We start from the raw sequence: 18,442 nt of genomic DNA, 5'->3' as shown, positions 1-18,442 counted from the left end.
ATTGACATTGGACATTTGAGTAGATTTTTCTTTGAAAGTAGTTTCATAATATTATAATTTGTATATTTCAATAGAAATTAGTGGTCAACTACATTTTAAGGACTGTGTCAAAGCTACGTCTGGGTGACGGCCGTAAGAAGTCCAAAAAATCTAATAGAACAGAGGAGGTACTATCTAACTGGAGTTGAGCGTGAAACCATGGAAGTCGCTCCAACATGAAACTGGGGCCGTATATGTTCCGTTTTGCATTTCCCTTCGAGAGGCTTGGGTTCAAACATGCATGAGTAGGGCGGAGATAAGTTAGGCTGAATTTTTTTAGCCCAAGTTACCAATAGAAACAAGTCTAATAGCATTTGGTTGGCTTTAGCCTTTTGGGCTTTTAGAGGGAAGACGGTGGAGTTGCTGGGTTTGATTTTACGTTCTGTGTCCTGACGACCAGAAAAACGATGGTTGTGTGCTCGTGCTGATGACACGTTTGGCGCTGACGTGATGTATAGTATATCACTAGAAGTTCCATGGGCCACACTTTCAGCATGTGCATTCCGACCCTAACTTTCGTACGTTTCCAACACAGCAAGACCACGTACGGGGACGGATGATGTTTGCAGTGACGCGCGCTGGACAGTTGTTTTCCCGCTTGCCACGGTCCCTGCCACGTCTGCCCACTATGAAGTTGGCGTAGCACGCAACCTAGAGAAAACGGAGTGAGTGAGTGAGTTCACACTATGACATGGCATCTCAATTTACTCAAAATTAGACAGAGAAGGGTATGCACAGATCGAAGGGCTTTGGACTCAAATCCTTTCTGCTATAAACTGACCTCCCACTTCTTATCGCTGAACGGATTTGGTTTGAGCTAGGGACCATTTGGCATGGTTCCTCCCACTCCGGACCAGATTCAGAGATAGACCTCGAGGCATGCCAAACATGACCTGCTCATCGCAAAATGAAGTTAAATGTTTTTTTTTTCCTTACTCTTAGAGAGAGAAGATCTAACATTAGAAGGTAAAAAGAGGTCAGTGGCAAGGGCAGTCAGAGCCCATGAGCGAGGGCTGAGAGGAGGCCGCTCAGGTCTATGAGAAGCATAACTCGCTAAAAAGGAAGGTGAAAACTGACTTGGGGAGGAGGACGCTCAATTAGGCGTGACCAACTACAACACACCATGAGGTTGGGGTAGAGACGAGAGAGAGAGAGTTGATGCGTTGAGTAGCTGAGGAGCCAAAAGAAAATAGAAGTGGGAAATTAGCTCCTACAACCGATTTAGATTTAGGCAAAGTGTGGAATAACTGACATAGCAAAGTGTCAAACGGCGCAAAATCTATGGCCAATAAAATGCGCGCCACAGAAGCGGCATCGAGCTGCTTCACAACATCATCAGATCGGGCATGCTGCCTGTTGAGGACGAGAAGCAGCAACTCCCCACTTGTCGGTGCTACCTAGGATAGGGAGGAGAAGGCAACCCTTTATGGAGAAGCAGCCACCGTCACGGGAGTTGGAATGATTGATACATGAATTAGATCCATGGGATGCAGTGAGTCCTAGCAGACTTAATGTTTCTGATTGGGTTCGTATAGTGGAAAAGCTCTTTAAAAAGTTGAATGTGTGAAAAAGTGGCTTATTAACAAGTGGGGGGAGTAACCTTGATTAATGTGTTTGTCCAATATTCCAATTTACCATATGTTAATGTATTTGGTGCCTAAAACACTTCTTAAAAGAATTGACATCGATGGAAAAAGATTATTCTGGCAAAGGAGTGTGAGTAACTATCCAAATAATATTTTAATTAATTATTAAAAAATTATCAGTAATCACAATCTTAATAGTTAATCAAATACTATCATGATAGTTTTAGCACGTGTTTTGTGCTAAAGATCAGAACACATGTCTTTCCAATATATAATATCACAACAAAACTTAAGAAAAAGCAAGTAATTAATATTAGATTATAAGTTCTTAAACATTCAACTATTTACAAAAATTTACATAAAAGATTAGATCAACTACACAGCTGAAACAAAACTATAGACAATAAAATAAGAGTTGAGCCATATACCCTTAGACTCCACCCTAAAAACTTCGCCACTAGAGAGTAGTTACCTACTCAGGCCCGACACCAATATCGACAGGTGTGAAGTAGCCAAAAACGAACTTCTCCTCACAAGAAGTACTGAAAGAGCAGCGTGAGTACGAAGGTACTCAAAAGACTTAATCCATATAGGGTACATATAGATAATCTGACTTCAAGGATTATGTATTGAGCCATTAACAAGAAAAAGACCACAAGGTTATGTAAATTCATATGCGTAAGCAACATAGAGACATATGTGTGAGCACCTATACTTAACCAAATAAATCTTCCAAACCTGTAAATAACATGAACGTAAATGTAAATGTAACCGTCTCATGTAATCACAACGACCATCGATAATCATACCCAACAAAACCATACCAACCATCCTATATTAGTGATTCTACAACCGATGCAAATGGACAGGAGAGTACTCATGACCGAGAGCGCGGTAATTCGAATTATTTTTACACCCTACAGGGGTACACATTTACCCGCACGACACGAGGATCATACAGCTTGAGTGATCACACAGGCCCACCCAAGAGGTACCCATGTCAACATTTCTTATACCCGGAACCAGCCATTTGCAATACCCTTATGGTACCGGGGTTACCACGAGCATGCCATGGACACCTCCGACTCCTTACCACCTTGTTTGTCCTTTTCTTTTTCTCTTACACGTCATAGGGCCACAAGGCAAGTATCGACACGGCGTACGATATTCGAGTTATCTTACCATTAGATCGGCATGTGGTTAATACGAAAAGTGCTAGAGCCAACTACACCAACGGATAGTGCTTAAACGATGCAATTGGTCTATGGTGCCCGAGCTCCTCTCTCAAACTACCCTGAAGAACTCCTCTAGGGCAAAAGATACCCCTAGCACCGCTCACGTCTCGCCTCAACCACACCACTCATCCAACCATCAATATCATAATTAATGTTTGTGAACAATAAGTAAGCACTAAGCTTATGAACAACGAATGAACCATTGCTCGACTTCTACCGAGGACCTATGCATTGCTAAGCATTTAGAATGACTCTTAAGTTAGGTATCGACAATGTTATCAAAGCTATAAGAATATGGATAATCAACAACTCAAGATAGAGGTGATGCATCAATATAGATTCTACCCATAGACGCCCGACATCGACTCGCTGAACATGCAAACTTACATAAAGTATAACTTATCAATTTAGACTTCACAATTCAATTAAAGGGTGAATATACTTAGATACTTGTCTTGCTTCTCTGGGTTTGCCTAATACTTCCTGCACAACACTCACTAAACTTTGGGAGGTTGGCATCGCCTTCACTCGCTTGGATCGTCGACGCAATGCTCTCTAAACAGAATAAAATTGTATTGCATAAATAATAAACGATGGAAAAGTGTGCACATGATGCATGCTTGAATAATACTAGAGCATCGTTCTTCGAAAACATTTGCAAAAGATCGCTAAGTGATTAGGGTTTTGAAGTTTGAAACTCCGGACAAGCTAACCTAAGTACACTTGCATGGCTGGCGATCAGACTAACATAGTGGTGGCGGTCAGACCGCTAGCTTGCAGAGAGTTTCATCTTTTGGCAGCCAGACCGTAGACATGCTGGTGGTTAGACCGATGTATGGCAGTCAGATCGGCTCTAGTGGCGGTCTGGCCCGTGTATAGGGTATTTAACTTGAATTCTCCGGCCTTAACTTGTCAGCAGCACCCTTGCGGGGTCACCGGTGAGGACTCCAGTGAAAGCTTCAACGATGAAGGAAACCAAAGTGCTCCATGGGGCTAGTGGAGTGCTTCTAAAGTGATTTAGACAACATTTACCGAGCTAAATTCAAAATACCTCTTAGATTGGATCTAAGTCAAGCTAAGGTTTCATGGCAAAAATCGAAACGGCGACCGCCACAAGCTAGGAAACGATGGAAGAAGGGTATAGGGAGGTTCACCTTGGCATGGGTGAACTTTGTATTGGATCGGTTTGCCTCAGGGATGCTTCGATCCACCGATTTGTCTTTTGGAGGGTGACGGAGCTCGCGGTGGGAGAAAACGGTGTGGGAGGTGAATCCGGCAGGGAAAAGAGAGGGAAGACTTAGAGAAGTCCTTCGAGAAGCTCGTGGGAGTCTCCTCCTCCGATCTCCGGCCTTCGAACGCGACGAATGGATCACTCCACTCTTTCAAAGGTTTGGTGGAGAGAGGGAGAGAGTGAAAGCAAATGAGAGAATAAGAGAGTGAGAGAGAGATCGATTGCCTTAAGTGGTGCCTCTGCTGAGTTCTGGTGGTCAGACCATCAATTCTCCTGGCCAGACCATGGTAACTCTATATGGCAATCCCACGTGGTTGCACACCTAGTAATCAGACCACGGGTAAGCCCAGTAAGACAATGAGAGCGATTTTTGCTGAATTTTCCTAAGTGTCTCCTTATCTTCACTCTCCACCTTTTTCTAAGTATTTGGGGCTTCTCCAAAGTACTCTAAACCATCTCTAAAGTACTTGAAACATATTTTGACTCAACTCGATAAATAAATATGTATAATTACATGTGATAATGATCATACATGCTTAATTATGTAATTAGTATTTTGGGACATGACATGGAGAAACCAAAAAGAAATATCATTTAGTATCTTGGGACAAGATATGTAGACCTAAGAAAAAGTGAGGTTTACGCATCAAAGAACTTGAGAAAATGAACTATGCACTCTTGTGTAAATTGAGGTGGCGCCTGGAGAAAGGCGAAGGGATGTGACAAGAGATTGTTAAAAAGAAATATCTTTCTAATTCTTCTGTTGATTTGGTACAACATAAAATTGATGATTCCCCTTAAAAGTAAAACATTTCTATCTCCAAGGGAAAAAACTAATAGTGGGAAATGGCAAAAACACTAGACTTTGGGAGGATACCTGGATTGAGCCCAAACCTCTTTCTATTCTTTTTCCTACTTTATATAATATATGTTTGGATAACAATATGTCGGTCTCTGATGCATCTGTAAACCACTGGCATCTTTCTTTTAGAAGATGGTTGAATGGTGATCTTAAGGATCAGTGGGAGATGATTAGGAATTGGTTACTGTCTATTCATTTGAATAATTCTGATGATTAAGTAGTTTGGAAACTCAAATCAAAGGGTAGTTGCACTATTAAATCTCTGTACAACTGGTAGGTGAGAGAACCTCATAACCATCCTTACTCTCACATCTGAAAAGCTAAAGTTCCTGAAATGATTATGATCTTCCAATGGCTTTTAGTGCATAATGCATTTCTTACCAAGGATAATATGCTTCGGCGTCATTGGGTTAGGGATGGCACATGTTTCCTCTACACTCAACATGAGAGCTGCATGCACCTGCTCTTTCTTTGTCCCATCGCTAAGGTTATCTGGGGTTTAGTGGACATATGCATTAGAAATTATTCTATTCCAAATTCTTTGCCACAGTACTTTGCTTGGATTGAAACTCACCTGACGAGTGGCAAACCTTTCTATATTATTGTATTGACTGCTATCTGTTGCGCTTTGATAAGAAGCTAATTCGTGATCCTAGTGAAATTATATTTCATGCCTATGCAGCATTGCATTTTTGGAAAGATTTATTCAATGACATGAGCAAGGAGGAGTTGATTCAAGATGCTCAAGGCTTGCTGCATACGGTATCGCAAATTCTAGCTCAACAAAAAACCCCTCGTGCTCCCCTATGTAGATAGATTGTACTTCTTGATGATGCTGGAGAGGAGGACAACCAAAAGGTTTTCAAGGAAGAATTTAGTACTCAGAGCAGATATCAAAGGCGAGCCTTTGGAGTTTGTTGTTGTTGGCTAGTTTCATTAGTCATTATACTTTTATGGTCTGTATGAACTAGTTGTGAGTGAACTTAAGTTCTTAATATTTCCCTATTTTAGTCTATTTTTTGGTACAATCAAGTTTGCTTCTATGTATTCGGTTCTGTCAATGTAAAACTCTGGGTGTATTGGTGAATTCTGTTATTACATAATGGAAATGGGTCTCCCCGCATTTGAAAAGATCGATGAGATGCCAAGCCTAGGAGAGGGAGAAGGCAACCCTTTGTGGAGAAGCAGCCGTCGTCACGGGAACCGGGGAGGTTTGCGACGCACTCGAAGAGAGGATGAGCGACACAACTCGCTAGTCGCAACGAGTGGGCAAGGCGAATCTTCCCAAAATTGATCGACGATTTTTATTTCCCATGTGGATTGGAGTGAGTTGAACGAAGATCGTTCCAAACCCCGCCCTTAACAAATGCATTTATAGCCCGCAACGGGACTTATTCCTGGCATGGATCTCCATCCCTAATGGCTAGGACTCGACCTCGATCCCGGTCGTTCCTGGCCCATCCAAACGGAGTTTGAGAGAGTAGGAGTAGTTAAAGAAGCCCATACTAAATGGAATTGCTTTTTTGCATATCGGTCTTGAATTCCTTCCATTCATTTGCTTCTTATGATGCACACAAAGTACTTAGGGTCTGTTTGTTTAGGCTGAGACTTTTTCAAAAGCTGCTTTTAAAAGCTACTATTGAAAAGTTGCTTATAGAAAACCTGCTTTTGAATTAGCTTTTATTGCAGATGAAATATATAATATATGTAATACTCTTCAGAATACCATTCCTCAGAAGATTAAAAACTCCTCCATATCAATTTCTAGCTTCCAGTAATAATGACAGTTTTTGTTTTTCAAAGTCCATTTCTAGAAACAGACTGTTTAGTTCAGCTTTCTACTTTTGAGTAATAAAAATCAGCAGAAGCTGAAGCAAATAGGGCATTAGACTTGTCAAGTTTTATCCTAAGAATATTTCAAACATGGAATTGGTAAGACTTGGACACTTCAACTTATAATTTCATTAATGATATGAGGTAATATAATAGATTCAAAGGCCTAAACAATCTTGATAAGTTTTTTTATAAAAGGCTTTTTTAAACAAATAATCTTCATTGATGAGTTCTTTTGTTCGTTATATTTAGTCTGCTTGCTTCTTAAATTGGTAAAGATCCTATTGGTGATGACGATAAGTTCGAAATGAGCATTTCCTACATGAGTCTAGTGAATAATAAGTTAAGAAATAGTATGAGTGGTTAGTTATTAAATGTTTCTTTAGTCATATTTATTTTAGCTAGATATTTTCTCCAAGCTAAGTGAGGACAATATAACCAAAGTTTTTATGGTCATCAGAAAGTTTTATAATCTTCTACGTACGTAAGACCTTCTTCATATTTGAACTATTTATATTATAAATTTTGCAAATCTTAAATTTTATTTGTTAAATTTATGATATTACGAGACCTTATTTTGTATATTGAATTTGTGATCTTATAAAAATTTGAAGTGCATACCCAACTCCAAAATCATGCCTAGCCTACTCCCATCGTTTTCATTCATAATGTTCATACTCTTAATAAAAGCAGATTATTCCTACTCTTTAATAAAAGCAGATTGGTGACCACAAATCCAAGCCAGCAGCGCGGCGCTTGCGGAGCGAAATCTATGGACGTCGTGAGCCGTGTGACTCATGCCTTGGCATCCGTGACGCTTGCGCTGACGCATCCCTCCAATTGATTCCCAGCGTCTGTTACGAGCAACACATGCTTCTCTCCTCCGATCCTTTCCCCCTCATTAAAACCTCCCCAACCCGGCAACCCCCGCTCTCAGAAGCCAGAAGCCTGCGGTCAGAAGCGGTGGCAGACACAACACACAAGGCGAAGGAGATGAGCTCTGTGGAGGCGGCGCCGGGGATGGGGAAGGTGGTGTGCGTCACCGGCGCGTCAGGCTACATCGCCTCCTGGATCGTCAAGCTGCTCCTCGCCCGCGGCTACACCGTCCACGCCACCGTGCGGGACACCGGTGCGCCTCCCTTTCCGCCCCCCGTTTCTTCATCTCCCCGTTGCCCGATTCTCGGGATTCCTTACCGTAGTTGGTGGAATGTGTGGGGGATTGCTGTGACGTTTGGTTGGATGGATTAGGTAGAGCACTGCCAACTGATTAGCTGGGTGGATGTTCGGTCCTGGCTCATCTTGGGGTGGTAGATTGGGATAATCCTTTCTCTGCCCCCCTTTGTGCCAAGCATGAAGCATTCCGAAATCTGAATTAGAACTGTGCACCGATTAGTGCCGCTACTGTTCAGCTTGCTTGGTCAGTTTCTTATTGCTCCCATCAGTGGTCTACAAGCATATAATTTTGGTTAGCTTCAGCTTTTAGGAGTTCACTTTCTTTAAATATTCTTTAACCTACACAAGCTACTGATGATTGGCAATGCTAATTTATTTTCTTTTAAGAACAAGAGAGCATAGCCCCAGCTCCATTTTTTGACTCCCTCCGTTTCAAAATAATTGGCACTATTGACTTTACTATTCAAAATTTATCGTAAATTTTAATCAAATACACATGCAAATAGCCCTAAGCATGTAATATTTATAAAGTTCATTGGAGGGAGAATCTAACAATGCTGTTTTCATCAGTGTTTTAAATCTCCGGCTATATAGCCCGATATAGCAGTTTTAGAGTCCCGCCGCTAAGCCTTTTAGCCGGAGATAGCCTGCTATAGCCGGAGATAGCCCGATTTAGCTGTGCTATTAGCTGATTTAGAGTACCGCCGCTAAAGGGCTTAGCCGGAGATTTAAAACACTGGTTTTCATTCTACTTGATAAAGTATATTAAAATTTATTGCTAGTCAAAGTTTAAACAGTAAAGTCAATAGTGCCAAGTGTTTTGAAACGGAGGTAGTACTGAAATAGAAACCACAAAGCAGGTTCACTTTTTCTGATCCTGCAAAAAAAAAAAAAAACACAAATTGCATCTGGAAGTGTTAAAAAATGGTAGCACTGTTGCACCCCTAGCATCTCATAGATCCAAAAGGAGAGGTTAAGGGTCCGCTTTGGACCAATGGAGGAATATGAAAGGAATTGAATTCTATGGAACCTTTTTGAACAAAGGAACAGCCCTCTAAAATTCTTACAGAACATCTTGTTCCATAGTAATTTTGGAGAAGTTGTAACATGAGGTCGAAGTGTCCAACCTGACGGAAAAACTCCATTGTGTCATTCACTCTTGTCAACTTCCCTTGTTTTCCTGCATTCCATCCAAGCAGCCATTTCATTTCTCTGGTTTGTCAACAAATTCCTGTGTTTTTCCTACCTATGCTTTTTCTTATTCTTGCATTCCAAAGAGGCCATATCTCTTTGACAATATTAGGTTGGCATACATCAACGTTCTTATCTTAACTTTTCAGCTGACCCAAAGAAAACATTACACCTCCGTGCATTGGATGGAGCAAAGGACAGGCTGCACTTGTTTAAAGCAAGCTTGCTAGAAGAAGGCTCTTTTGATGCCGCGATTGATGGCTGTGAATGTGTCTTCCATACGGCTTCTCCTTTTTATCACAATGTCAAGGATCCTAAGGTTTGTATTATGACCACTTGATGCAAACAACAGGTGCTGTATATTGCTAGGTTTATCTCTCATGCTTACTACATATTTCTTTGAAGATGCATGGTGTCTTGAGAGTATAGGAGTGTTCATTTATATTGAGCTTCTGCACTTCACTTCTCTAATATATGTAATGTTCTTTTGCGCCTAGGGATTAACATGTCCTTCAGGTTTTTGCAATCAGCCATTCCCTTGGTCAAAATGTTACAGCATTATATTTCAATGTTTGTTCTTAGTATTGCTTTCTTAATCACTGATTTGGCTAGGGATTTCACTTTCTAATCCCAAAGTCCCGTTTGAGATTTGTCCATCAACCACCATGTCCAGTCCTACTTATTTATTCCTTTTGCATGTAAGCCCCACTTCTATTTTTTCTTTCACAATAAGTAAAATTCCAAAAAAATGTATAAGTAAATCCAAAAACTCAAACTAAGTAGTATTGAATTTCTGAACAGGATTTACAACTTTTTGGGCAGACTAAATATTTGACATAGAGGTGCTCAACTGTCTTGTAGTTGGACCTACATGCCGACCTTTAACTTTTGTAGAAGTTGCAAGTTTTTTAATTATCTAAGGAGTTCTATGTTGGTTTGTTTTATATGTTTGTCCTTCAGGCTGAGTTACTTGACCCAGCAGTCAAGGGAACACTTAATGTTCTTGGTTCGTGCAAGAAAGCTTCTATTAAAAGAGTGGTTGTTACATCATCCATGGCTGCTGTTGCCTACAACGGGAAACCAAGAACTCCTGATGTCGTAGTTGATGAGACATGGTTATCTGTTCCAGAAGTTTGTGAAAAGAATCAGGTAATATACCTTCAATTTGCCATGAATAATGATTGCTTCTCATTGCTTGCTAATTGATGCATTACTTTGGTTGTTTGGCATACATGTTGGAGTGGCAACTAACAGAATACTTCTTATTGTGGTTCCTCTGTATGTCTCAATGTCTGCCACTCTACCTGTGTTCCAATGTCCTTGATTTGTTTACTGCAGATTTTTTTTTCATAGAATATGTTTACCTGTGAGGATGCTTGTTACTTTTTTAGTTTCAGCCCAGCCTTTGGGTTGAGACCTACACAATGCATAATGCACGAGTAGAATTCTAGGTAGAGGAAAGTCATTGTATTGATCTTGCTCTATGTGTATTTCAATCAGGTTTGGTTACAGTTCAACACTTTAGTTATATCATGCGATAGCATTTACTGTCCTTTGCTATTAAACAATAACAGAATAACCTCTGCATTGGTCCATTGGTTAGTATGAAGTTGTGCGAAGACAACATAGTTTCTGGTGAATGTAGAAGCGATACCCGCCTCACTACTGATCCCACATAGCTGATGCTGCTCGTCATTAGCAGTACATCTTTATAACTTGATGTGGATAAATATTACAATCCATATACTGACTTCAGTCATAGTTAATATTGCTGCCTGATGAGAGAGTTCTTCCGACATTTGTAATGTGATTTGGCAAATGAAGATTACGGCAAAGTTTACTTCCACTTTCTTTTAAGTTTCCATTTTGAATATTGGTACTTGGACTTGGAGTATCTGTGCTGTTTGTATTATTGTTTTTCTCTTGTTTAATTGTCCATTCTTCTGCAGCAATGGTATGTTCTATCCAAGACTCTTGCAGAGGAGGCTGCTTGGAAGTTCTCAAGGGATAATGAATTTGAAATAGTTACAATAAACCCAGCAATGGTAATCGGTCCCCTACTGCAGCCTACACTAAATACTAGTGCTGAAGCAATCCTGAAGCTAATCAATGGTATGTGACCTGACCAACTAGTTTCCTTAACTGAGCTGTATGTACAGTAGAAATTCTTGCACCCACAACTTTTTTTCGATTGGTCGTTTTCAGATATCAATTGTTCGTAGCTTTTTAGTTGGATCTTATGTGTTCCATCTCTAGCCTACCCCAACTTGCTTAGGATAAAGGCTTTGTTGTTGTCATTGTCGTCGTCGTTTGTTCGAAAAAATACCTCTAAGGATAGTAGGACACTTGTGCCCAGTACAAATTGTGAATTCTAAGAAGCTCACAGAATTTAAAATTATATAATATGTGACTGACCTTATGTTAGCTTTTACACTTTTTGTTTGGAAGATGCTTCAAGCGCTAGGGGATACTGGGAAAATGCTACTCTTAGAGTTTTTAACCATTCTCTTAATAGTCATGTGTCCTAAAGCCACAGGTCAAATACATACTTAGTCGATCAGATAATCCTCCTAGGCTATGAGATTGTGTGGACATGATGACTACATTATTTTTGCGTGGAATGTGTTGCCCCTTGGCTCAACAGCTGTTGTTTGTAGCACCATAGCAGCCTTCAGACTTGCTTACGACAACTTCAGTTTTCTTATGGACTATGTTCCCTATTGTTCGGACAATGTTTTGGTTCCCATTTCTCAATACACTTGTATACTTCTTTATTTCCACATCAGTGTTATAAACATATCTGCATCTAGCAGTGAGGATGTTTGGGTGATTTATGAAAAACATGAAACAAGTAGATGCTTATGACTGTGGAAAAAATAGTATGATTTTACAAGCAACAGAATAGTATTTTTGTTTTTGCTCTTATCAAGAATTTGAAGAGATGTAATGCAAATCCTTGTCATTTTTGTTCAGGGTCATCATCTACATATCCTAATTTCAGCTTTGGATGGGTAAATGTTAAAGATGTCGCCCTGGCACATATCCTTGCATATGAAGTTCCATCAGCAAATGGAAGATATTGCATGGTTGAAAGAGTTGTTCACTACTCAGAACTTGTCAACATCATTCGTGAGATATATCCCACCATCCCTCTTCCGGACAAGTATGTTCTTCTTTGAAACATTAACCATGTGATGCGTCGTGGATTCACAATTAGCAAATGCAACACATTTTACAAATATTATTTGTTTGGAACAAATCGCTGTTGCTGTGTTTTTTTTATGTTAAATGTTTTCTCTATCACGCCAGAACACAATAAAATTAGAATAAATTTCACAAAACGCAAAACTACAGTTTTAAGAAGTTGTATCACAACCTAAGTTTTGTGATACACTACACGCAAAATCTGTAGTTTTGCATTACAATTCTTTAAATTTGTAGTTTTGCGATACAATGATGCACTGAATTTGTAGTTTTCGTTATAATTTTTTAAATCTGTAGTTTTGTGATAGTTTTGTCAACTTATCTGTAGTTTTGTGAAATTTACTCATAAAATTACTGTCATCAGTGTCAGGGTTTTGATGTTCCTCAATCAGCGTTCAGATCTTAGAATGAATAACGAGTAAGAAACTAAGAGTGGATTCCTCTTGGCAGGTGTGCGGATGACAAGCCACTTGTCCCAACATACCAGGTATCGAAGGAGAAGATAAGAAGCTTAGGCATCGAGTTGATTCCACTGGAGACAAGCGTCAAAGAGACTGTCGAAAGCCTGAAAGAGAAGGGATTTGTTAGTTTTGACTCCAGCAATCTGTGAAACAGAAGGCAAACAATTCTTGATATTGCATAATTAGTGCACGCACCAAACTTTGCACCTCACACATGAAATAAGCGGAGCAATACTGTAGCTCGCGGATATGTTATATTTTCATGGACCTGAGGCATATGTGATACCAACCAGGGTAGCAGGATATTTTTGTATGATATATAATCATTTCTCTAAAATCTATTACTTGTCAAGGTGCTCTGTATAGAAATTAAATTGACAGTGCAATATCGTCCCTGAGAAACCTAATAGACGGGTTGATAACTTTTAGTTAGAACTTTGTGACCGAAAAATGGTTTCTAGACCCCTGAGGTGTCTTCACCGCTGTCCCTAGCCCTTCACTCGGCCTTGAGATTCGTGTGCCCAATGGCTAGCTGCCTGGCTCCTGTATTTCCCTTGTATTTGCGATTCTTTTTTCTTGTCTGCAGCAGTGGATGGACCCCCTCCTGCTCCTGACAAGCAGCACATGGCGATGCGGTGACGGGAATTGAAATTTGAATTCTAATAATGTATACTAGTAGTTCTTATTCTTTTCCATGAAGTTCATATTTTCCCAATGTATTTTTTAGTTTTCAGTGCCCTAGAAAATCACATAATGTTTTTCATGTGTACTAAAAAAATACTCACTACACTAGAAAAATCACGTACATGACATTATTTTTTTAACAGGTCTCATCTTTGTACAATGGAAGAACACAAGATATCAAAGAAAAATCACAGAATTATTATGTTTATTGACAATCTCTATCTTCACTCACAAAATTACAAATACTGCAAACAAAATTCTTCAAATATGTTGTACACATGAAACTCCAACTAATTTCATTCCTCTATGCGGATATGAACATCACATGTACCGAAAAAAAAAACAAATTTGATCTGCGCACACTAGATCCGGCCCACACACATACGAGAAACTAAGAAAGGTTGATATGTACAAATTGTAAACAACGAACATAAAATTGTGCTGGATAAATATGTACTTTTAGATTTAATTTAATTTCTAAAAATAATGTGAATAGAAACAAATCGACTATCATCATCATATTGCAAGAGTCTATCATATATATATATATATGTCTAATATATTATAGGACAAAAACAGCAGGAAAACATGCATGCTAAACATGACGGATCTCAATGAACGTACCTGATGACAGTGTGAGATGCAGAGGCCCTTGTGATGGTGATACAGCAGACGATGGCAAAGAGGATGTAGAGGAAGCAGAGACCGTGATGATGTAGAGGAAGCAGAATATGAGCAGTCATGATGAGCGCTTCTCAAAAACCTTATTCGTTCTCTCTCGGTGTAGGATCCCAAGAGCGAGAGGTTTTGGAGATATGCTCTTCCGTTCGTCGGTGCACGTTGGCGCAGCGGAGAGAGAGAGAGAGAGAGAGAGAGAGAGAGAGAGAGAACCCTCATTGTGTGTATACCTCGGGCATGTATAATTTGTAGCCAGCTATGGACTAATATATTCTATAGCCAGGCTACTGATCATGTCTCCCCAAATACGCCTAGTCGAGCCTGGTCCTGGTTCCTTATTCCCACATAGTTGAGTTGAGCCAATGAAGGTTTGCTGAGCCTATGCATGGTCCTGATCGTAACTACCGAGAGGACAGGAAAAACAGATCTGATTAGACGGTTTCTCCCATATTCCCGCGTCCATGGCCGGATGGTTATTGACATCCTTGGTGCTTGATGAACCCATATCACGCTCGTAGATTCCACGACCAATCGTAATTGGCATCCCCGGATGATCTGATCAGAACTCTACCTCAGATCGCGCACGCTCAACCCAGGACACCGGTGAACCCGTCCTAACCTAGTTCTGCTGCGACCTGATCCCATCACACCCAACATATGGTTCACGATGATCTCCAATGTCCTGCGCGATGCCGGAAAGCATGTCCACAAGCCCTGCACCGCCATCGTCACAGATCGTAACTCTTGCGGTGACCTCGCAGTGCCTGAAATCAGCGCATGTTCACTCATTGGCGACACCTGCATCCCACAATACTGATGTGCTTGCTGCAGTAACTCATGCGATCGTGAGCATTGAGACTCCTCCCTAAGCAGTCTCTTCGGCAATCATGGAGACACCTGACTCGCAGGAGACATATGAGGATGTAAGTGTGCTGAATTGCTATTAGGGATTTCATCAATTACGACTGTTGAGCGTAAAAGTTTTTGCAACTTTTGTGATGCCTCTATTCATCCTAGTGCAAGGTCGAGCATGCAGATGTTGGTTTCTTACGTGAGTGAGTTAGTGTTAATTACAAGTGCTTTTTTTTGTCTAGTGCCCTGAATATTAAACTTGAGTTACTATATCTGAATTGTTGATTCACAAAAAAAAAATGAGAAGTCACCGATGACAATTTGTTAGAGTGGTTAGGATGTAGAATGAAGCTGGCGGGCATACAATTACTAAGACGCCGTGTAGATAGAAAAGAATTTGTGCAGAGCAGTTACTACATTTTGTAGTATTCCAATTATATGTATCATGTTTAAGGACTACTATTTTGATGCATATTACAGGGGGTTATGTGCGTAATGATGAGTGATTCTAGTTCAAGATCATCCAGATGTTGGTTTATGGCTTGACTATCCATTAATTACTAGAAGTGGTTGCTTTGTGTAGTTCCTTCAATATTTACGCTGAATGATGCCTGAATTTTGTATCCAGATTGCCTGGATTATATAGTAATTGTTGGCTTATTTAATTGCAGGATGAGTCATTGTGTCCAATAATTGTGCCCAATGAGGACTTGCGTTTTGCAAGCAAAGATGAAGTGTATGAGTTCTACTGCTACTACACGTGCAATGCAGGATTTGATGTGCGAATAATGAGGATCAGGAAAACCGTGGTAGAGTTATCCTGCAAAAAAACAAGGGTACTAGAAGTTCTACAAGCCTGACGAAGAGAGGATACGTGAGAAGATGACAAAGAGATGTAATTGCAAGGCATTTGTGAAGGTCAAATGGAACGAGAAAAAAAGATTATTGGTTCTTTGAGAGAATCAGGATGGAGCACAACCATCCACTGTACTCCTCACCGAGCACTATACAATAAATGAATGCACACAAGAAATTAGACCTAGTAATCATGGAGGTTGTTGACACTATGCATCGAGCTGATGTTGATCATAATGGAACTGTTAATGTGTTATCCGACATATATGGAGGCAGGCAGAACATAACTTTCATAGAGACGGGCTTGAAAAATAGGTATTCACTTGTGAGTTATCACTTTGTGGGCATACATAGGGAGTCTAAATGTGCATATTTTTCAGGAGAGCCGTTGCTGCTAGGGCGGACAGGGAAAATGACATACCAAAGCTGCTAGATTTTTTTAGGGAGATGAAGACCCATAATGAACATTTTCACTATGAGTTACAAGTGGATGATGGAAATGTGATCAAGAATGTATTTTGGAGTCATGCAAGCCAGATGGCAAATTATATTGATTTTGGAGACATGGTCACATTTGACACAATGTATAAAACGAATATATATTGCATGCCTCTAGCAATGTTTGTAGGTTCAAATCATCAACTGCAGAATGTTTTGTTTGGACAAGCACTTTTGTAGGATGAGCGATCTGGCACATTCGAGTGGTTATTTAGGGCGTTCCAAACATGCATGTCCTGCACCGAGAGCTGACCCGATTTGCATACTAACAGGTTAGTTGTGCAACTAATCGATGACTAGTATGAAAGAGTATTGTATGGTTATTTTAGTGGAGTGTGGGTGTTCGTGTTTGATAACGGTTTATATATAAAACGTTTGTGGTGCAGATCAAAATAGTTCAATGGCTGTTGCAATCCCTAAGGTGTTAAAGAACATAGTCCACAGGCTATGCCGGTGGCACATGCTTAGGAAGTATAGGGAGGAGCTTACAAAACTGTACAAAAAGCATGAAGGTCTGAAGTTGAAGCTGGTGACTGTAATCAACCACCCACTTACACCAATTGAGTTTGAGGCAGCATGGAAGGAACTAGAAGGAACTGGTGGATGAGTATGCATTACAAGAAGATGATACTTTAAAGTGCCTTTGGAATGATCGAGAACATTGGGTTGCAGCTTACTTCAAATCCCTATAGTGTGGGAGGATGACATCGACGCAATGGAGCGAAAGTGTGAATAAGATGGTCAAAAGTAAAGGATTTGCGTGCCATTGGTCACAGGTAATTGCATATGTTTTTGTAATTGAAGCACCAGGATCAAATTTATAGCATGCCTCGCACAACTTATCATCTATTAATTGTGAACGACAATGGTGTATAATTAATTCATTTTTTATTGGACTTGAAATAGGCCGAGAACATCAGAGCCACAATGCAACCATTTGATGCTCATTTGGGCAGGGTTTAGACAAGGGCAGTTTACAAAAAATACCATGAAACTTTCATGTATAACACCGCATTCTGTATGGATCTCGACTCAGGCCGTGAGAAATGGTACCTTGTGACCCACACAGATCAGTCCAAGACATATGCATGGTGCTCGCATTTATTCAAGGTGTATGCTGATGTGAGCGCAGGCGTATATACTTGCGAGTGCCACACATGGGAGCACACAGGTATTCAATAGTTGTCAAAACTCTTTCTTATATGCCTGGTTTTTATGTATCAGCTTTTAGCATTCAAATATCTCTAATACGCGTGTAAATGATGATTACAGGCCTAGTCTACGCCCATCTTCTAAAAGCATTCACATACCTACAAATAATAAATGTACCATCCGATTACGTGTTTAAGAGTTATACAAGGGACACGAGGTTCTTACTTATGTCGGACAAGCATGATATAGCAAACTATCGGGCCGAACTGCACAACCGAGCAATATAGAATAGCGAAGCTAGTAACACTCGCAATGGTTGCCGTGAGGGCTTGTCGGAAGTCAAGTACGGGTTTTGAGAAAGGTTGTGAGCAACTAGCTGCTTTAAGGGAGTTGGTTGATACTATTCTGAGCGATATTGGTCCTTCGGCTTCAAGGACCGGAAACAATAGAAATACAATGGAAAATGAAATGGCGGAAGCTTCTTGTGCACCCCCCCCCCGGTTGCCTGTGAAATGCATATATCTACAAGTGCTCCAAGAATGGCACAAACAAAGGGTAGTAGGAAGCGACCAGAGCTAGGAATTGGTCATGATGTTGCTCAAAGTAGTGGATAGGGTGGAAATATATGCAAATGGATTTTGTAGGTACTGTAATCTTGTGGGACACTATTCAACAATATGTGCTCTGAACCCGAAAAATGCAAACAGAAGCAGGGGAATTCGTGGGGGAGAAGAGGCAAGATGGGTCGTTAGAGGGGGAGACCACGAACTGTGCGGCAGCTACAAAAAGAGTTTGACAAAGTTGCAGTAGGAGAACTAGTTGAATCAAAGAATGATGATAGGTGAAGCAAGGCAACAAGTGTTGAAATCTTCATCCCAATTATTTTTCTTATGCAGATGTAGTAATAG

At 40.3% G+C, this 18,442-nt stretch overlaps 1 protein-coding gene across 1 annotated transcript; it reads left to right on the top strand.

Moving 5' to 3' along the window:
• The first annotated feature begins 7,610 nt into the window (after positions 1 to 7,610).
• On the top strand, positions 7,611 to 13,167 carry LOC133912623 (phenylacetaldehyde reductase-like). Its single transcript, XM_062355470.1, has 6 exons — positions 7,611 to 7,915; positions 9,300 to 9,469; positions 10,111 to 10,299; positions 11,100 to 11,262; positions 12,124 to 12,313; positions 12,805 to 13,167. Exons 1-6 carry the CDS (start codon positions 7,657 to 7,659, stop codon positions 12,962 to 12,964), a joined length of 1,131 nt encoding a protein of 376 aa, XP_062211454.1. The 5' UTR covers positions 7,611 to 7,656; the 3' UTR covers positions 12,965 to 13,167.
• Positions 13,168 to 18,442: the final 5,275 nt, after the last annotated feature.

The sequence above is a fragment of the Phragmites australis genome, chromosome 1 (genome assembly GCF_958298935.1).
Source record: "Phragmites australis chromosome 1, lpPhrAust1.1, whole genome shotgun sequence".
In the NCBI taxonomy this organism is placed as follows: Eukaryota; Viridiplantae; Streptophyta; class Magnoliopsida; order Poales; family Poaceae; genus Phragmites; species Phragmites australis.
Note: the sequence above shows the minus strand (reverse complement) of the source record. Positions and strands in the feature narration are given on the sequence as shown.

Excerpts from the sequence above, each read along its gene's own strand:
- LOC133912623 (XM_062355470.1), top strand. The coding sequence starts at position 7,657 with ATGCTTCTCTCCTCCGATCCTTTCCCCCTCATTAAAACCTCCCCAACC. Across the intron at positions 9,470-10,110 it reads ACAATGTCAAGGATCCTAAG|GCTGAGTTACTTGACCCAGC; the intron begins GTTTGTATTATG and ends TTTGTCCTTCAG. Across the intron at positions 11,263-12,123 it reads AATCCTGAAGCTAATCAATG|GGTCATCATCTACATATCCT; the intron begins GTATGTGACCTG and ends ATTTTTGTTCAG.